Source organism: Ovis aries, chromosome 5 (genome assembly GCF_016772045.2).
Source record: "Ovis aries strain OAR_USU_Benz2616 breed Rambouillet chromosome 5, ARS-UI_Ramb_v3.0, whole genome shotgun sequence".
In the NCBI taxonomy this organism is placed as follows: Eukaryota; Metazoa; Chordata; class Mammalia; order Artiodactyla; family Bovidae; genus Ovis; species Ovis aries.
The window spans coordinates 10345725-10357999 of record NC_056058.1 but is presented as its reverse complement, the minus strand read 5'-3'; the positions used below and the strand labels follow the sequence as shown (position 1 = coordinate 10357999).

The following is a 12275-nucleotide window of genomic DNA, read 5'->3' as shown; positions in this document are numbered from 1 at the left end:
CGTTGGAAAAGACCCTGATGCTGGGAAAGACTGAAGGCAGGAGGAGAAGGGGACGACAGAGAATGAGATGGTTGGATGGCATCACTGATTCAATGGACGGGAGTTTGAGCAAGCTCTGGGAGATAGTGAAGGACAGGGAAGCCTGGTGTGCTGCAGTGCATGGGGTCGACAAGAGTCGGACACAGCTGAGTGACTGAACACTCTGATAATACAGGTTTCACTGCATTCTGTAATTATACGCCCCTCATCACTATACCCAGAAACCAACTGGCATTATAACCCAGTTCCCCCTTCAAGCAGACAGAAAATGGGGAGGAGGGGCACCAGGCGGGGGAGGCTGGAGCCTAAGCCTAGTGATGAAGTGGCTAGATTCCAAAAGGTCAGACCTGGCAGGCGTGAGGTGGGTGGGAGAAGGGATTTCTGGGGCCACAAGAGTGATTAGCAACCCTCTCAGCCTCAGCTTCAATAGCCTTGAATTTGTATTCACATCCCACTTGCCTGCTGTCTGCCCAAGAATCCCCCCAGCTCTAAGCCTTGGCCAAAGAAGCTCTTGAGAAAAAGAGAAAGAAAAAAGCACCGGCTCTCCCTCCATAAGGGGGACTGAACCTTCTTCACACACACCGCTTTTAATCTGCAAACAGCCTGGATAGATTTCAGGGTGGAGAGCGAGCCCAGCAGAGCCACTTCTAACCCCACGGGTCCATCCAGTGATGGCTCCCAGGAGAAGACCCACTTTCAGGATCACTGGCCAAGAGAGAGGGAACCCGGGATCAGTCGCCACATCCTCCCAAACCCCCACCCCCACTCCCACACCACTTCTCAGGTTTAGACTGAAAGCTTGAGGTGAAAGCGTGATTTCCGCTTTCCACCCCTCACCTGCCCAGCCCATCCCCCCCCCCCACCCCCACCCCCGAGAGAGGAGCATTTCTCAGCCTGGTTCGGGAATGTCCATCCCACGGGAAACACTTGCCGACCCCTCTGAGTGGACGCTCACAGAGCAGGATCCTAAGCACGCCCTGCTACGCCCACAATTAACCCCTTTGTTGCTGCCCCGTATTGTGCCCCGGGGGTTCACGGAAGGGACTCAAGGCAGCGGCTATTCGATCAACTGGCAGGAAAGGAACTGGAGACTTCAGCAACCAGCCATACTAATGGCCCCACTTCCCCGCCCCAGAAGCTTGTCGGAAATAGGCATTTCCTGACCCCAAGAGACCCCGGTTTACTGCTGCTCCCCATCCCGGGATGCTGGGGGTCGGTCGCCCACCCCGTGCATACTCACTCCCATTCTTTCCTTCTGGCCTGCGGGGTGCTGTGGATTTTGTGCGCCTGGTGGGCCAAGATGACATCGCGGTGGTCCACCACGCCGCCCCGTCGCTTCAGAGGGGGCCCCTCGCAGCCGCCGCCGCTCATCAGGTGGGACCGCGAGTCCGGTGGGACGCGGGCTGTGCCCGCGGGGGCGCCGTCCGGACCTGAGGGGCCCAAGCCGCGGTCGTACAGGGCATCATAGTAACTGCGGGGCGAGAACATGGGGTCCAGGACCCGGGAGGACTTCGACATCCATGGGCCTCACTCAGAAATCCCAGGGTCTTCTGCCTCCAGCCCGGGAGGAAACTAAAGGAGGAGAGAGGAGAGAGCGAGAAAGAGGAAGGGTAAGGGAGACGCAGAGAGAAGGGCGCTCAGGGGACCAGGACCGCACAGGCGACCAGCCTCCTTCACAGGAAGTCAAAAAACACCCCAGGACCGGCCCAACGGGAATTAGTATTTCCTTGGCAACTCAGGCCTGGGAAGCCAGTTCTTAGGAGCTGCCCGGCAACCAAGGCAGCACCGTGGCGCAAAAGACCGCAGAGGCTGTGTCGCAGGACACTCGCTCCACTTCCCAGGTGCCGGCCACCGAGGGTGGTTCTTGTGATTTCTCAGCATCTCAGCGTTCTCATGCAAAATGGGCCGCCAGGACCCTGCTTGTTCACTCTCCTCTGGTCCCTGGTTCCTCTGAGCTCCAGAGAGTTACTTAGAAAACTAAAAGGGGAGTTTAAGGGTCGGCTTTAATACCCACACAGGATATGGCCATCTGTGAGTGAGCCCTTTGCCACCTTGGCTGGTTTCTTAAAAAGAGAAAATGGGAACTTCCCTGGGGTGGACACTTCCACTGCAGATGATGTGGGTTCGATCCCTGGTCTGGGAACTCAGATCCCACACGCTGTGAGGCATAGCCAAAACAATAAATTTTAAAAAATTGAATAAAAGAGAAAAGGGACAGAGTTCTTGTCCTTTATGAATGAATCAGGTGGTTAAACCCCAGAGGGACTGAGAGCCGGTAAAAAGCTTTGCCCGCATTTCATTCACTTATTCACTCAACAAATGCTGAGTGCAGGCCTTGCGCTGGCTGCCGGGGACACAGTGTCAATGAGACAAACAAATGTCACCCTTATGCTGGAATGGAGGTTCTAGAGCGGGAGGCAGACTGCGAGCAACATAAATACCTCCTGTGGAGACTGGGAGTTGAAAAGTGCTGTAGGGGGGCTTCCCTGGTGGCCCAGCGGATATGAATCCGCCCTGGAATGCGGGGGACACCTGTTCGATCCCTGGTCTGGGAAGATTCCACGTGCAGCGGAGCAACTCAGCCCATGCGCCACAACTACTGAGCTTGTGCTCTAGAGCCCAGGAGCCGCAAATACCGAGCCCACTGTCTGCAGCTATGGAGACCCACGCACCCAGAGCTCATCCTCCAAAACAAGAGAAGCCTCAAACAGCGTGAAGCCCAAGCGCCACAACTAAAGAGTAGCCCCCTGCTCGCCGCAACTAGAGAACAGCCCAAGCAGCAACGGAGACCCAGCACAGCCAAGTGAATAAATAAAAAATTTTAAAAGTGCCGTGGAGGGCAATTCAGCAGGAGAGGTATATTCATTTGCTGGAGTTGCGGTAACAAATTACCACATGCAGGGTGCCTTAAACAGCAGAAATCTATTTCCTCCCAGTTCTGAAGGCTCCAGGTTGGAGATCAAGGGGTCAGCAAGGCTGGTTTCTTCGGAGGCCTCTCTCCTTGGCTCGTAGACTGCCGTCTTCTCCCTGTGTCTTCCCATGGTCTCTCTTCTAATTTTACTTTGCATGCGTGCCTGCTAAACTGCTTCAGTCATGCCTGACTTTTGCAACCCTATGGACTGTATGTAGCCCACCAGGCTGCTCTGTCCATGGGATTCCCCAAGCAAGAATAGTGGAGTGAGTTGTCATGCGCTCCTCCAGGGAATCTTCCCAACCCAGGGGTCAAACCCAAGTCTCTTACATTTCCTGTATTGGCAGCTGGGTTCTTTACCACTAGCATCACCTGCGAAGCCCCTAATTGCCTCTTTTTTCCTCGATCATTTTTTTTTCTTTTTTCTTTCCCCCTCCAAATGATAGGAGAACTTAATTTTAATTTTTTTTAAAATCCTCTTTTTAACCTGGCCCTTTCCCCCACCACTAGAAAGCAGGTTTATTGCTAAAAACAATGCATTTATTTGAGCATATTCTTTTCAGGCAACTTTACTCTTCCCACTGAGTCGTAGCACCACTCGGTCAGTCTTCTCTTTAAATACTTTTCTTTTCAGGAGAATCCACATCACCATGTCTATTTCTGCTTCTTCATCCTCTCCCAGTAGAAGAGCCAGTGTATCTCCCACTGCACCCTTCTCGTCTTCCACACTTTTTCCCCTGTTCAGCCTGAGGCTTTATTTCTTCCACTGTCTGGGTCTGGCTTCAGGATAACATCCTCTGGACAAGACTACACTACTTTCACCTAACAAAGATTGTCTCTGACCACCCTGGGTTCGTCCTCGGGCTTCTCTTCCTGCTCACTCATCTCATTTATGGTCACACTCTTCATCAGAGTCCCCGTCATCTTCTAAATTTTTCATCATCTTTTTAGTAGATTTCTTAGAGTTTAAATGACTTTTGAGTCTTTTGGAAAATGGGAATATAGATTCTGAAGATATTAAAAGCCTTGGGGGGAACTTCCCTGGTGGTCTAGTGGTTAAGACTGTCTTCCAAGGTAGGAGGTGTGGGTTCAATCCCTCATCAGTGAATTAAGATCCCACATGCTTTGCAACCAAAAATTAAAATAAAATAGTACAGAAGCAATACTGCAACAAATTCAATAAAGACTTTTTAAAAACATGGTCCACATCAAAAAAATTCTTTAAAAAAAGGAACATAAAAGCCCTGGAGATCTCAGTGAGATGATGTTATAAAAGAGTATTTTATGGGAATTCCCTGGTGGTCCAGTGGTTAGGAATCCACACTTTCTGTACTTCCACTGCAGGGGGCCTGGTTTCGATCCCTGGTTGGGGAACCAAGATCCTGCAAGCTTTAACATGTGGCAAAAAAAAAAAAGAGGAAAAAAAGTTTTATAATATCATGCATTTATACTATCATGCATTTATCATGCAATTACTTTATAATATCATGAAGTATCAATTACAGGAAAGCACAGTGTCTGTGTGAAGGTGTCTGCAGTCTCCAGTCCAGGCATCTGGCTTTCTTAAAATACTGCTGGGCAATCTGATACTAGTCATACCCGTGGTGCATATGACCTTCCCAGGTCCTCGAAGTCAAGGGAAACTGAACACCAGCATCCTTGGGCTTTCAACCTGGATCTCCAGCCAGCAGGAGCAGTCAGGCAGGCCAGGGGGCAGACAGCCTCAGCCCACCAGGTTCCTACAGCCCTACAGCACCCACCTTCAGGGTCTACAGGGCATCCCAAGCTGACCAGGCCAAGGCGGGACATGAGGGATTCACGCGGAGACCTAGCAGGAGTGTGGCCAGGGGAGAGGAGCCTTAACTATGTCTTTAAAGGCTCTATCTCCAAATATGGTCCCATGCTGGAACTTCCCCGGCAGTCTTACTGGTTAAGACTTCGCCTTCCAACGCAGGAGGGGCGGGTTCCATCCCTGGTCAGGGAGCTAAGATCCCACATGCCGTGGGGCCAAAACCCAAGCATGAAACGGAAGAAATATTGTAACAAATTCAATAAAGACTTTAAAAATGGCCCATGTCAAAAGAGAAAAATCTTTTAAAAATACGGTCACGTGCTACTGTGGGTTAGAACTGCACCACATGAATTTGGGGGCAGGAGACACAATTCTGCTCACCACAAAGGATGATAGGAAGTGGTGGGTGGGCTGGCTATTGTATTACATAGAGGGTCAGAGATGGCCTCTCTGAGGAAGTGACATCTGAACAGAGAGACCTGGAGGACTTGAAGTAGTAGCCATGACGGGTATCTGAGAGAACAGCGTTCCAGGCAGAGAACAGCATGTGCAAAGGTCCTGAGGCAGGGCTGTGTGTGATTTGCTCAAAGAGCAACAAGGAGGCCTGAGTGGCTGTGAGTGAGGAGAAGCATAATAGGGACGAGGCTGGGGAGGTGATGGAGCAGATCACACAGGACCTTGTGAGCCATGGGAAGAAAATTTTTCTTGCTCCTTCTAGGAGTGAGATGGCCCATGGTGTTCAGATCCACAGCTTATCCAACAGCATATTTTCAACCCCAAACTGAGTTTTCCCACCTAACGGCACCCCATCACTAGCCTCCCAGTGTCTGTCCAAGAAAAGGAAATCCATAGGAAGGCCAGCCTGAATGACATAGAATTAGGAGCCCAAATCCCATGCTTAAACATTGCAAGAGTCACCTCAACACCCAGAGGTGTAAGAAGATGGTGCAAAGAAACGGCAGTGGGAGTGGAGGCTTATCTCCCTGCTATTTCCTCTTGCTCTGTTTGAAGGCTTCTAAGAAGTAAGAACGTTCCCTCTCCTAAGTAAGCCTCTCCTAAGTAGATCAACTCAATATCAGTTTAATGAATGCTGTTTCCCTCTGGGGAGGTTTCTTCTTTCAGATCTTGTAACTAATGGAGTTTAATAGGCCTATCTTCATGACGCCTTTAAGGTTCAATTTACTCCCATGAAAACTTACTCTTAATCGCCTACAATCGTGAATTTATAAAGCCTTTTGTGGTTTTCTAAATACATTCCCTTTGCATTGAAAAAAAAAAGCCTTTTATTCCTTTTATAAGCACTTATGCCTCGAAGGCATTTTCCTTCCCATTTTATAGAAATAAAGCTGAAGACTGGGACTTCCCAGGTGGTCCAGTGGCTAAGACTCCCTGCTCCCAATGCAAAGGGCCTGGGTTTGATCCCTGGTCAGGGAACTAGATCCCACATGCCAGACCTGAAAAAGAAGAGTTTGCATTGCTGCCACTAAAAAAGATCCTGCATCTTTCAACTAAGACCTGGCGCAGCCAAAATAAATATATGTGTGTACACACACACACACACACACACACACACACACACACACACACACTTTTAAAAAACTGAGGATGAAAGGAAGGTTCAAGTGTCTTGCTACCTGTTCCATTTCTACCTCCTGGAGTCGCTCCTCTCATTCCCCAAAATGTGCTTACTGTGTCAATATTAAAGAAAGAATTCACCACAGGGAACTATATTCAATATTTTTGTGATAACCTATAAGAGAAAAGAATCTGCAAAGGAATAGATATAGACATAGATTATAAAGCTGAATCACTGGGCTGTATAAAACTGGGGTAGAAATTGCTAGGCAGTCAGTGTAAGACTGAGGCCTCAGTCTTTTTGTCAATAAACATCTCACTCTACTTAACCTAAAGCTATATCCTTTGTTCCAGTTTCCTGACTTTCAGAGGAATGCGCCCTTGGTCTGGTAGATCATCAGCACCCAGACGCAGGACAGGACAATCATTAACTCCTGGCCCTCTTATCTAAAAGGAAAGCAACAGGTAGACCATCAACTTTGGGCCCATATCTGACCCTCTGTGAAATGGCCAGGGGTCCTAAGACAGGGTCACACGATGGTGACTGAAACCGTGAGGAGACTTAGAAACTGGGGATCAAAGGAAGCCAAAAGATGCCAAGTTAAACACTGTAACCTTTAAACTGATTGGCTAGAAATGGCATACGTTAAGGACAAGAGCCAATCAAAACAGTATAGATGGACACTAGAGAGGATATAATGCTGTTAAGTGCTGTAAGCATTTTAATGCTTATAAATGCTGCAAGTCCCACATTTGCGGGCACTTCAGTATCTCTCTGGAGAAGGAAATGGCAACCCTGGAGATTCTTGCCTGGAGAATCCCATGGACAGAAGAGCCTGGTGGGCTACAGTCCACGGGGGTCGCAAAGAGTCGGACACGACTGAGCGACTTCACTTCACTTCAGTATCTCTCAGTGTCTATGCTGAGAGTATTCTTGTCTATGCTGAGAGCTTTGTTCTTTTCGTCTCTTTAAAATAAATCCCATTTGCTTGCTACTGTGATTGATTGCATGTTTGCGAAGTTCATTCTTCAGCTCTGTGAACAAGAATTCAGATTCCTGTCTCAATACTAACACAACATTGCAAATCAATCATACTTTAACATTTTTGAAAAATGAAAGAACCTAGCTTACAACTTGGATGTTCTGTGTGGTATCCCCAATGCAACTAAAACCCCAGAGCCCAGGCTTGATGGAAAAGGCTTCAGGCACCTAGAGAAGGGAGGTTTGTTCCTGGGAAGATGGGGGACGGAGTAGGAAAGATAAAACCTAAGGCACAGGCGTGAGTGGCATCTTTTGAGACGGCCACCTGCTGGTCCCACAGGCTCAAGACAAAGCCCCCTTCCCTGCTGCTTCTCTGCAGCCCTTTGCTCCCAATATCCCCCATCTCATCACAGGCCTCCCAATTTAACTTGGTGCCCAAATCACATGGTTCTCCCTTTCCCTTCACTCTCTGACTAAAAGCCGTCAGCTAGTACCATCCATTCACCTCCAAAATAGATCCTGTACGGAACCACTTCCCTCCACGGCAAAGCCTCCCTCACTGCTGGCCTGGACTTGGGCAGCTGCCTCTCCTGGGCCAGCTGGCTTTCTCACTCCCCACGTCCAGCCTGCATTCTGCTCTGCAGTCAAAGGGGAAGCTTCAGAAAAGAGCCAGTCACTCTTTTGCTCTTAGAGAAATAAAAGCCGCTCCCCACAGGCTGCCCCATCAGCCTGGCCCCAACCCCTTTCCTTCCCCTTCTTGCCTCTAAGCCCCAGAGTCACTGGCCTTGCCTGGTCTCTGCCAAGCTCATTCCGTCTTTGCAATTGCTGTCCCCTCTTCCTAGTGCAGCAGTGCTAAACAATTCGCCTGCCAGTGCAGGAGACACAAGAGCTGCAAGAGACACAGATTCGAACCATGGGTCTGGAAGACTCCCTGGAGTAGGAAACGGCAACCCGCTCCAGTATTTCTTGTGTGGAGAATCCCATGGACAGAGGAGACTGGTGGGCTGGAGTCCTTGGGGTCACAAAGAGTCGGACACGGCTGAGCAAGCATGCAGACAGGCCACTTCCTAGCATGCTCTTCCCCTCGTCTGTGACGGGTCAGCTCCCTCTCATTATTCAGGCTGCGGTCGGATGTAGGCACTCCTCATCGCATCCTCCAACGAGGGCTTGCCCGTGGGGCTTTTGGTGTCCCCTGCAGGATTGTCAGTGTTATGCATACAAGGATCTTGATCTATGTTGTCTGCCCCTTGGTCCCTGACAACTTGGGCTTCCCAGGTGGCTCAGTGGTGAAGGATCTATGTGCCAACTCGGGTGATGCTGGTCGGGAAGATCCCATGGAGGAAGAAATGGCAACCTCCTCTAGTATTCTTGCCTGGAGAATCCCATGGACAGAGGAGACTGGTGGGCTACAGTCCATAAGATTGCAAAGAGTCAGACACAACTGAGCGACTAAGCCTGCATACATTCTGAATGAATGAATGATCTTAAGGATGAGACTACCCTAGAAAACATCAGCAAGCACATAGAACACTACTGCCTGGGGTCTAGGATTGCGCCTAGGTAGGGAAGGGATAAACTGTGGTGGGAAAGATTGATTCCAGAGCCAGGCCCATCGGACTCCAGCATACCATCAACTAGCTGTGTGTTCCCCAGCATTATTTAATCCTCTGAGTCTCTTTCTCCTGCACAAGGTGGGGATAAGGATAAGTAGGACAGGGAGCCACAGTGAGGGGTCAGTGGGCGCCTGTCGGAAGGCAGAGCTCTGATCACAGCGCCAGGCCATGGAAAGCGCTTGGTCAACACTGGCTCTCAGGTTGTCATTGTGGCAGGTGGGTGGAGCCCGGAAGCTGGATGGGTCAGGGCAGGGTAGGGGGCGATGGGGACGGCTGCTCAAGCAGCACCACGGAGCTCACTCTGCAGAGCCATCACGTGCGCTTCCAACAGCAGAGCCCCAGCTGTCCCGTGTGTACACACAAGAAGCAAACACATCCCCAGCCAGCGAGTGCTTCCAGCCGGGGGTCCGCTCCTGGCACCTGCGGGGCCTTGTGACCAGGTGAGCTGTTCCCTGTCTGTTTGCTCAACCACAGCACAGAGGAAATGGCAAAGCACATGGCGTTTGCATCCCTTAGAAGCGGCCAGGTTTCACGAACAGACGGTGCAAAGAGATGACAATGGAGCTAAAGCAAACAGAAGAGAAGCGGCATTAAGCCTGAGACCACAAAAAACATCTTACTGTTAATGTAATCATAATAGGACTTCCTCAAAGCACCAGGTATCACGTGTGTCTATTTCCCTGAATCCAAATTGGAACTGCAGCCGAGATGGGGGTTGACCCCCACTGCCAAGCCTGGACCAGCCTGAGTTGCCATAGCAACCAGATGGCACCTGGAGATGCTCCTGATGAATATAGCTGGTTCAGGAGCTACGGGAGGGGGAGCAGCAAGGCAGGGACTGCAAGGCAGTCTGCGTGGCTTCTATGCACCACCCCCACTTGGACAGGGACATTTACATAGGTGCACTGGGCACCAGGCTTCACCATCCATGGGTTAAACTAGTGCCAATAACTCCTGAAGCAGCCTTCTCTCTCCTAAAAATCAGTAAAAGATATAGCCCCTAAAATTAGAGGACTTAAGGCTACCAAAGGGGAAACATAGAGGGGAGGGGAGGAATAAATTAGGAGATTGAGAGTAACATACAACACCAGATAAGCAACAGGAACCTACTGTATAGAGCAGGGATCTATACTCAATATTTTGTAATAACCTATACAGGAAAAGAATCTGAAAAGGTATTTGGCCACCATGCAAAGAGCCCATTCACTGAAAACAGACCCTGAAGATGGGAAAGATTGAGAGCAGGAGGAGAAGGGGGGGGCGACAGAGGACAGATGGTTGGAAAGCATCACCAACTCAATAGACATGAGTTTGAACAAACTCCGGGAGACGGTGAAGGACAGAGAATTTCAGAGTACCATGGGGTCCAAAGAGTCAGACACAACTTAGTGACTGAATGACACGATCTTGAATCACTTTGAAACTGTATCACTTTTCCGTATACCTGCAACTAACATAACATTGTAAGTCAGTTATGCTTCAATTACAAACTTGAAAATAAAATTAACTTAAAAGTAGAGAAAAAACATTCTCTAACGCTTCACAGGCTCCTTAGACCCATTAGAGAAGATGGAAACTCAAAATGCTCACAAGGTCCTTCATTCAGGAAATAAAAATAAGACCAGGCCGGGGGCTGCAATGTAACCTACAAGACTTCAATTTATTCGCTGGTGTGGGAGGATGTCTTTTTCTCCCATCTGGGAGGAAAATTTTTAAACTAAAAATGGCCAGTAGTTTCACACGTAAGAGCATCTAGCCACTGAAAGTCACGTTCACAAAGCTCTGTTTTTAGCAGGTTAAAACTCGAAGCAACCCAAAGGTCTATTAACAAGAAAATAAAAAAACAGAGTGTGGTGTATCAATATAGTGGAACACTACATATCAGTGAAAAAGAGAGCATCGCAGGCACCAGTGTGGATGAATCTCACAGAACGACACAGAGGAGGACCCACTGTACAATTCCACTGATAGGAAGTCCAAAATCTATTCACTGTTTATCTGAAACTCAGATTTAACTACGTGTTCCCTATATTTTTTAATTTGTTTAAACTGACAGCCCACTGAGGGTTGGAAATTCCTTAACTCTTTACCTGGGTCCTGGTAGGAACACAGTATATAGATCTGCGTAAAAATTCATTTGTGCATTTTTCTGCATGTTTGTTGAAATTAAAAGACGCTTGCTCCTTGGAAGAAAAGCTATGACAAACCTAGACAGTGTATTAAAAAGCAGAGATATCTGTGTAGTTAGAGCTGTGGTTTTTCCAGTAGCCGAGTACGGATGTGAGAGTTGGACCATAAAGAGGGCTGAATGCCAAACAATTGATGCTTTCAAACTGTGGTGCTGGAGAAGATTTTTGAGACTCCCTTGGACTACAACATCAAACCAGTCAGTTGTAAAGGAAATCAGCCCTGAACATCATTGGAAGGAGTGATGCTGCAGCCGAAGCTCCAATACTTTGGCCACCTGATGCGAAGAGCCAACTCATTGGAAAAGACCCTGATGCTGGGAAAGATTGAGGGCAGGAGGAAAAGAGGGTAATAGAGAATGAGATGACTGGATGGCATCACTGAATCAATGGACATGAGTTTAAGCAAAGTCCGGGAGATAGTGAAGGACAGGGAAGCCTGGTGTGCAGCAGTCCATAGGGTCACAAAGAGTCGGACAGGAAGTGACGCAACAATACCAACAAATATTTTTAAAGGCAAAATAATCCTATTAAATTCACTAAGAGCAAGTAGATATGCCCTTCCTCCCTATAATTAAGCTTTGATTTGGGCAGAAAAGGGATATTAGCCAAATCTCCCCATCCACACACAAGCCCCAGAGGAAGTGGGAAACTACTCCCTTGTGTTACAGATAAGACTGAGGTTCAGAGAGGTGCAACCGCTCACCAAAGGTCCCATAGCCTGGAGCAAACAGGCCAGGGATACAAATCTAGGTTTCTTGGGGTTCCTAACACCTCTCTCTGAGGTCCAACCCAGAGTCTGACACTAAGCCTTTTACTTACCAAGAACACTTCTCCCAAAACATAATCTGTGGGAGGCCAGAGTATGTCCCCCATGATCTTGGCACCTGAGTATGTTATATTACGTGGTGAAAGAAACTGGTCCTACGTTACACACTTTAAAATAGGGAGCGTATCCTGGGTTATTCCTGTGGGCCCAAGCTCATCACATAGGTCTTTAAAAGAAGAGGCAGGACATCCCTGGTGGTCTAGTGGTTAAGAATCCACCTGCCAATGCAGGGGACACAGGTTTGTTCCCTGGTCCGGGAAGATTCAACATGCCGAGGGCGAACTGAGCCTGTGAGCCACAACTGCTGAGCCTGCATTCTGAGCCCATGCTCCCCAACAAGAGAGATCG

General features: G+C 48.8%; 1 protein-coding gene across 8 annotated transcripts in view; it reads right to left on the bottom strand.

Moving 5' to 3' along the window:
- The window catches only part of CACNA1A (calcium voltage-gated channel subunit alpha1 A), a 373308-nt gene that overhangs the window by 343349 nt on the left and 17684 nt on the right, over positions 1-12275 (bottom strand). For 7 of the 8 annotated variants that reach the window (XM_060415383.1, XM_060415387.1, XM_060415384.1 and 4 more), the window contains exon 1: positions 1280-1700. In XM_060415383.1, the coding sequence (XP_060271366.1) occupies positions 1280-1557 (278 nt within the window). In that variant the 5' untranslated portion in view covers positions 1558-1700. Of the gene's footprint in view, positions 1-1279; positions 1701-12275 lie in introns of those variants that run through there. The other variant, XM_060415385.1, reaches the window with a different exon arrangement.